General features: G+C 31.9%; 1 protein-coding gene across 1 annotated transcript in view; it reads right to left on the bottom strand.

The window, feature by feature from the left end:
* The window catches only part of LOC111617901 (putative L-type amino acid transporter 1-like protein MLAS), a 12504-nt gene extending 6120 nt beyond the window's left edge, over positions 1–6384 (bottom strand). The window contains exons 1-2 of the mRNA XM_023359257.1: positions 6153–6384; positions 5738–5887 (exon numbers count right to left, since the gene is read on the bottom strand). Of these exons, the coding sequence (XP_023215025.1) occupies positions 5738–5887; positions 6153–6171 (169 nt within the window). The 5' untranslated portion in view covers positions 6172–6384. The remainder of the gene's footprint in view (positions 1–5737; positions 5888–6152) is intronic.
* Between the last annotated feature and the right edge of the window lie 342 nt (positions 6385–6726).

Genomic DNA, 6726 nt, shown 5'->3' with positions numbered 1-6726 from the left:
ATTTCTAATTTCAGAATAAGTCTATCTTGATCGTAAATTGGGCAATGATAGATAATATGGTCGACGGTGTCAAGGTTTATTGTAGAGCAAAAGCAAAAGGCAGTTTCTGCCCGGTTATACATCGTCAGGTAGCTTCGAAAATTACCATGCTCAGTAAGTAGTTGAGCAGTAGCAAACGTTAAATCTGTAAGTGGTGAAGAGAATCTGCAATCAACACTAGGAAAATAGTCTTGTTATTCTACCAGTTTTACTGCTCAACCATTGTTGGTTCCACTTTTGCATAGCGTTGACATGAATATAATTTTTAATTAAGGCTGCTGCGTGAGAGAGGGGTGAGAGCGTGATATTCTGCCCCCTTTTTTTTCGTATTGTTTAAATCAGTATCGTTCTCCTCCTATCCCTAGTAATTCTACAGAAAAAAAAAGGGATAGTTTACAATCAACGATCGAAACTCTCTCCTCGGGTTAAATGTCAGTCTATATCGATAAATTCGATCAACGATAAAATCAACAAGGCAAGAACAGACGTTTAAAAGAAACTAATAAGCGGCGTTTCTCACCCCCTCCTTTAGCTGCACGTGTCTGCGGACACCAGCACGATAACCAAAACAACATGATGATAATTGCCTCTCTCGTCGACTAATACGATATTTAATATAAACAATCTAGAGATTGTTGTCAACTCTAAAAAGATATTGCCAAACTATACAATAATTAATGGGAGAGAGCTGTCAAATTCGTAGGAATTTATATCATAAAATTTTACCTTCAGAAGACCAATGTCAACAATCCGACCAAGGAATACATCGGCGACGTTCCGTACCAGCTGGATCTAGATCCGGCACAGCTAACAGGTGTTCTTTTAATTATAAATCAATTATTTGACAGTTCTTACCCCTCAAAAATAGGATAAAAAGGACTTAGGCACAGTCCTCCGGGCGGAACCCACAGCGGACATCAACCGGGGACACCAGACCCATACCGCCACTCTGTCCGTCGCCATCCAGCCAGAATATCCCGTGGTCAACTCCGCCGATTCCGGAACGTTTTTGCCAACGACCCATACAACAAGATCGGGAAACCAGGAGGTAACACACAGAAAAATTTTTCCCTCTCTCAGGTCTCTCTCTGTTAGACGGTCTATCGACAGAATTGTCGCGAACTAGAATTTTTGATCATTCCCATTTCGGGTAGCTATTAGCTTTTGCATTTGCTTGTATTATTTAAATTGTTTATTAAATATGTTATATTTGTAGAACCTGTGAACCGGTGTATTTATTTGGGAATCTGTCAACTTACTCATTAACCTCCCCACTCACTTATAGTCCTCCTAAGCCATCGCCTGACAAGAGCCGCCGATAAGCGGGGTCACTCTGTCCCCTCGGTTCTCACAAGAATATAGTCCAAGTCAGTGTCCTTTGCAGCTGACTTAGCTTCAAAGTCGGCTTTTTATTTCCTAGTATGCCAGTATGGCCAGGAACAAAAATAAAAGTTATGTTATTAACGCGATTTTTAATATGGTGCTGGATATATGTGATTTTGTTGCTATTGCAATTGGGATTTAATAGGGCTTTTAGGACAGACTGAGAGTCACTGTAAATGTTGATAGAAAGAGTTTGTTAGTTAGTGAAGTGGCCCACTGAACAGCTTGGTATATGTCAGTTTGCAGGAAGATACAGACACCTGAGCCAACATGAAGGGGGCCTTTGGACCCATCTGTGTAGATATTAATGTCAGCATGGTTATCCAAAGAGGACGCAGATGACACCAGATGTACCCTGGGGATAACCTTGCTTACAGGGTGATGATCACAGTAGGGTAATTGCAATGTAGAAGCATATGAACAGCCGTAGATAGGATCAGAGACCGTTGTTGAACCTTGATGTTTGTGGTTCTGATGTAGTTGTTTAGAACTTTTTCTTCAATACATGGTGGCAAAGGAAGGAGCTCTGCTAGTATCAGAGAGGCATTTGTAGAAACAGTTCTGCAGCACTTTGAAATTCTGATGGCAAACTGTCTTTATTTCAAAGTGCTGCAGAGATGTTTCTACAAATCTTTACGCACACAAATAAATGAATTAATTAAACAGGTGTTAAAACATCTGTATTATGTGTTAAAGTATTTATTAATTAAAACAGACTATTACTTTATTTAAAGTAAAAATCATGTTGCAGAACTATATAATTACAGAAACCAAAGTAAAAACAGTAAAAAAAGAAAACTAAAATGGTCTTGACTTTTCTTTAAGGACATTTTTAATCTCATAGGTGTATTGATGAAATACGCTATCAATGAATCCGGTAAACGACGTTTCGGTGATGTATCAATGACGTACATAGTTTAGCTCTGGTTTGATTGACAGGACAAAATTATGCTATAGATGAATGTTGTATAAATTTTCACTAGCCACAGGCTTTGTTATTTAATTAATAATTAGAAATGTTATATATCACGTACGGTACTCATAAAAAATTACTTATCTGGCCGTAATTTAAGCCAAAATGAAGTTATTTAACCCTTTCTCCGGCTATTTCCTTAAATCTAGGTCATGAAATCTGACATTCGCATATTAATAAAATGCTGATTTATGTTTATAATAGCATATTTTTATTGTCATCGACGAAAGAATAATTCAAAAGGGTATAATATAACAAATGTATTTTTTTTAAATTTATTCATAAGAAAGCTTCAAAAAATATATTCATTTATCTGACGTGTTTACATAACTCTACAACAGAATAACAGCAAATCCACGTTTATTAACTTTGCATTTTCTCTTATCATTAGCATTCTCTTGTCTCTTCTTTCTAATAAGACTAGGTGATTACAAAAGCTTGAATCCTTATTAAACGATTCTAGGAGTAACAAGCTTTTGTAACTTTATTTTATTACAACAAAGAAATGTTTTAAATTAATGATATACTGAATAACAAAGTCTGGAAATCTGATTAAATAATCTGATTGCTAACATATCAGATATTTATTCAGACTTCATAGAAATTCCTTCAGTGTGATATTGTTAATACTGTACCGTTTAACTTCATAAACATCAATGCCAAATATAAAAAATTGATCCATTTAAATTTATATTTATCTGTACAACATGTAGCCCTTTTACAACCTTTCACAAAAGTTTTTTTTTTTTGTTATTTTACTATTATGGTGAAAAATCTGCTTCTATTTGTTTAGTTGATTTTATTCATATATTTTTAATGGCTTTTGGAAAGAGATAGAGAACAATATTTAGGACAGGTCAATCTGTTGCTCTATAAGTCATGTTGCTAAATGACATTATTTTGTAATATTGAATGTTTATAATTTATTTACTACAAAAGAAAACGAGTTTTAGAAACATTTCGCGATGTTACTTTTGTAAATATCGCTGTTATCGTACTAATAGATAAGACTACTTAAAAACACGAATTAATATTCAGAAAGTCCTTTGGAATAAAATCATTTCTAACAAAATTGATAATACAAATTATTATCGGCATGAATTTCTCCATTTCATATCAAATAAAAATTGCAAAATTACATTTATATATAGTAGAAAGAAGATATTCATTTCAGCTTAATTTATATTGTTGAATAAAAAAATACTGGATAATAAAAATGTCAAAGAAGTGACTTCAGTGAAAAAGCTCTAAATGGGCTTATTCAAAATCTCAGGCAATTTCCTGTTGCAGCCAGCAAACTACCAGTGTCATTTTCGGCGCTCGATACTCTAGCAAACAAGATGGCAGCCGCCACGAGACTCTTAAGAGCTCTGTTTTGCGTTGATAATTTGTTTGTTGATGAATATACCCAGAATAAATTAAGATTCGGTTAGTACTTTAGGCTAATAGAATAATTTAATATACTAATATAACATCACATAATTTGTTTTAGTTATTAAAATATAATCTTAGGATTGATTTAGTTATTTATAACTCTTACGGAAATTAAAAAATCTTTATCCTTCTTTCTCTTTACGAAAGATTCATTTTAATTAAGCTGTTCTCATTAAACAAGTTTAGTTGCGTCACTTCCTGCAACATCTCACTGGATTGATGCTGAGATTTTGAATACGCCCTATTTATTTTGCTCCAGGCCCCACTCTGTGCGACCTTGGACAAAATACAATCCTCTGGGAGGCCTTGCAGACCAGTATTTTTGTGAAATTAAATAAAAATTAAATACACGGAGAGAACAGAGTTCAAATGCATTATTTTATTCGGCAGATCAATTTTGATCGCCAATCCACTCCTGGCACTAAGTGTTTAAATAATAAAGAAAAACGAAAGTAATAAAAGAACGTGTTTTTATAAGACTATTTAAGAACTATTATAAAACGTTTCAAAAATTATTTTAAAGACTTTTTAAATAAACTTGCTTTTATTAATTTGTAATAAAAGTAAGTTTGAGCAGTACTGGTCTACAGGATTATATTTTTTTCTAAACAGTTCCAACCTTAGTAATGCGGAGCCCAATTGAAATCATTAAGAAACAAATAACTAAACTGATAAAAAAAATTGATACTGTACACAATTCTAGTTTTAAAATATAGAATTCTCCAAAATGTGACGTCAATTTCTTCTCTTCACGGAGTCTATAACCACAGCGTGGGGCCACTTACAACGTCCCGCCCGATTAGGTTCAATCGGCTTAATACCCTCTCGCCTCTAAATACCAATTTTGAATGTCCACGAGAAATTGTATGAGCATAGTCAAAGTTTTTTATATTATAATTTAAGTAAATTTCGTAACGGGTATCGTCTTTACATGAATACTAATGTCAGTCTAGTTTGCAATAACTTTTCTTTGATATATGAGCATTTATTATTATTCTAGAAAATTATTTCCATCTGTTCTTTAGGAAATAGCATATTTATGACTTCAAATAGTTTATTGAAGTCATTAAATACGTTTTGTTTTTATACAGGATTTGAATTTTCTTCGTTAATAACTATTACAATCTTTTTACAGTCTAATCTCTACAATATAAAACACGATTCCGAATTAATTTTCAGCATTGTTCATATATTAAAATTATTCTAGAAATTAATTCTGACGAAGTTTCGTTTGTCAGAAGCTTATATAACTAGATTTTAGTTTATGTATTATATATCTTCACTATAAGTACAAGTAAGTCAACAAAAAAATCAATTTAACTAGTGGTCATATACATTATTTTCATTTACTCAGCCCTATATAAAACATCTGTTAGTGTACGTGTATCGTTTTTTCCATACAGTTAACCTCACAGTTGAGTTTACAATTATTTTTCGGCACAATAAATACCTGTACTTAACTTTGCTCCTATTCAGAAGTTAGTTACATTCATGTAATTTATAATTAATAAAATTAATTTTTTGGATCTATTATCAATTTAAACTGTGCTTAACTTCTAAAATATAGTTTTAAAATGTGGAAGGAAATTATCTTTTAATAATCTTGTTCAAAATCTAAATTTATTATTTGGTGTATAAATATAGGGTCGAAATAGAACTATAAAATTTTAAAAATAATTAATTTTTATATTCGAAACATCGAGAGGAAGCGGATATATTTCTGTATAAAAGTAGATTTTGATGAGGTCAAATTAAATACTGCTTCATGAGTAATGTAAAGTGGCGTAAAAGGTCAAAGAAATTTACCGATCGTAAATACAAAGGGTCAAAGAGATTAAAAAATTATTATTTTTTCCAATCGTGCTATTGATTTTATATAAATTTAATTCATAAAAAATTAAGACATACCAATAATAGACCCTATAATTATGGACACACCACCGAGTAGAGTGACCTGTCGTTTTAACTGTAATTTTTCTGTTTGCACTTTAGACCCTGTAGAAGTCTTTCCCATTCCATCGTGTTTAACAGCTTTCGTTGAACTTTTTTCATTGTTCTCTGAAACAAAAACATAAATTTTCTTCAATTTTATATAAAAAAAAAAGAATTAGTAATTGCGATAAAGTATCTAATTACGCAAATGTATTATTTGATGATGATTTTGCAATGGTTGTTTCAATGTAATTAGGATCATACAGTTAAACTTGAGGGGGAAAATTGCTAAAGAAATTACTTCTATAAATATAAATTTATATTAATTGATCAGCTTTTAAAACAAAATATTATATTAAAGCTTGATAAAATTGCTTAAAAAGAAACTTACTGTTCTTAGAAGTTTCCATATAAAAGGAAAATAGGAAAAGCTGTCATGCACCCACACACACACATATGCACACTAACAACTGATTGCACACCTTGCTAAAATCACCTGTTACATGTATAGAAGTATACTCCAATACCTCCAGCGTATTATTTTAGAAAATGGAACTAAATTCATAAAAGTATGACATCAAAAATACACTCGCCAATCATTAACAACCGAATTATATTATTGCGTTGTGTGGTAATAGAAACCAGTTTTAAAAACGAGTTAATGTGTGATATATATATATATATTTTCTTAGGCAATTAGTAACGAGTAAGATGCAAAAAGTTTTATGTATATTTTGGCATTGTAAAATGTTTCATAGTTGTTTTACTTTCCCGGCGATGTTATATAGAAGAGGGAAAAATATAGCGATTATTTTTTGACCGAGTTTTATATTTTTGAACTCGGGAAACCTTGAAACGTAGAGATACGCAAAAAATTTCGGGAGTTTTTTTTCTGTATCTATAGATGTTTTTGTGTGGGGAAGAGCAAGATTTTGCTTTGAAGCTTAATAACTCGAGTGTATTTT

This window comes from Centruroides sculpturatus, unplaced genomic scaffold, assembly GCF_000671375.1.
Source record: "Centruroides sculpturatus isolate CEXI.00-Female unplaced genomic scaffold, Cexi_2.0 scaffold215, whole genome shotgun sequence".
Lineage (NCBI taxonomy): Eukaryota > Metazoa > Arthropoda > Arachnida > Scorpiones > Buthidae > Centruroides > Centruroides sculpturatus.
The sequence above is the reverse complement of the archived record's forward strand: the minus strand, read 5'-3'. Positions and strand labels throughout refer to the sequence as shown.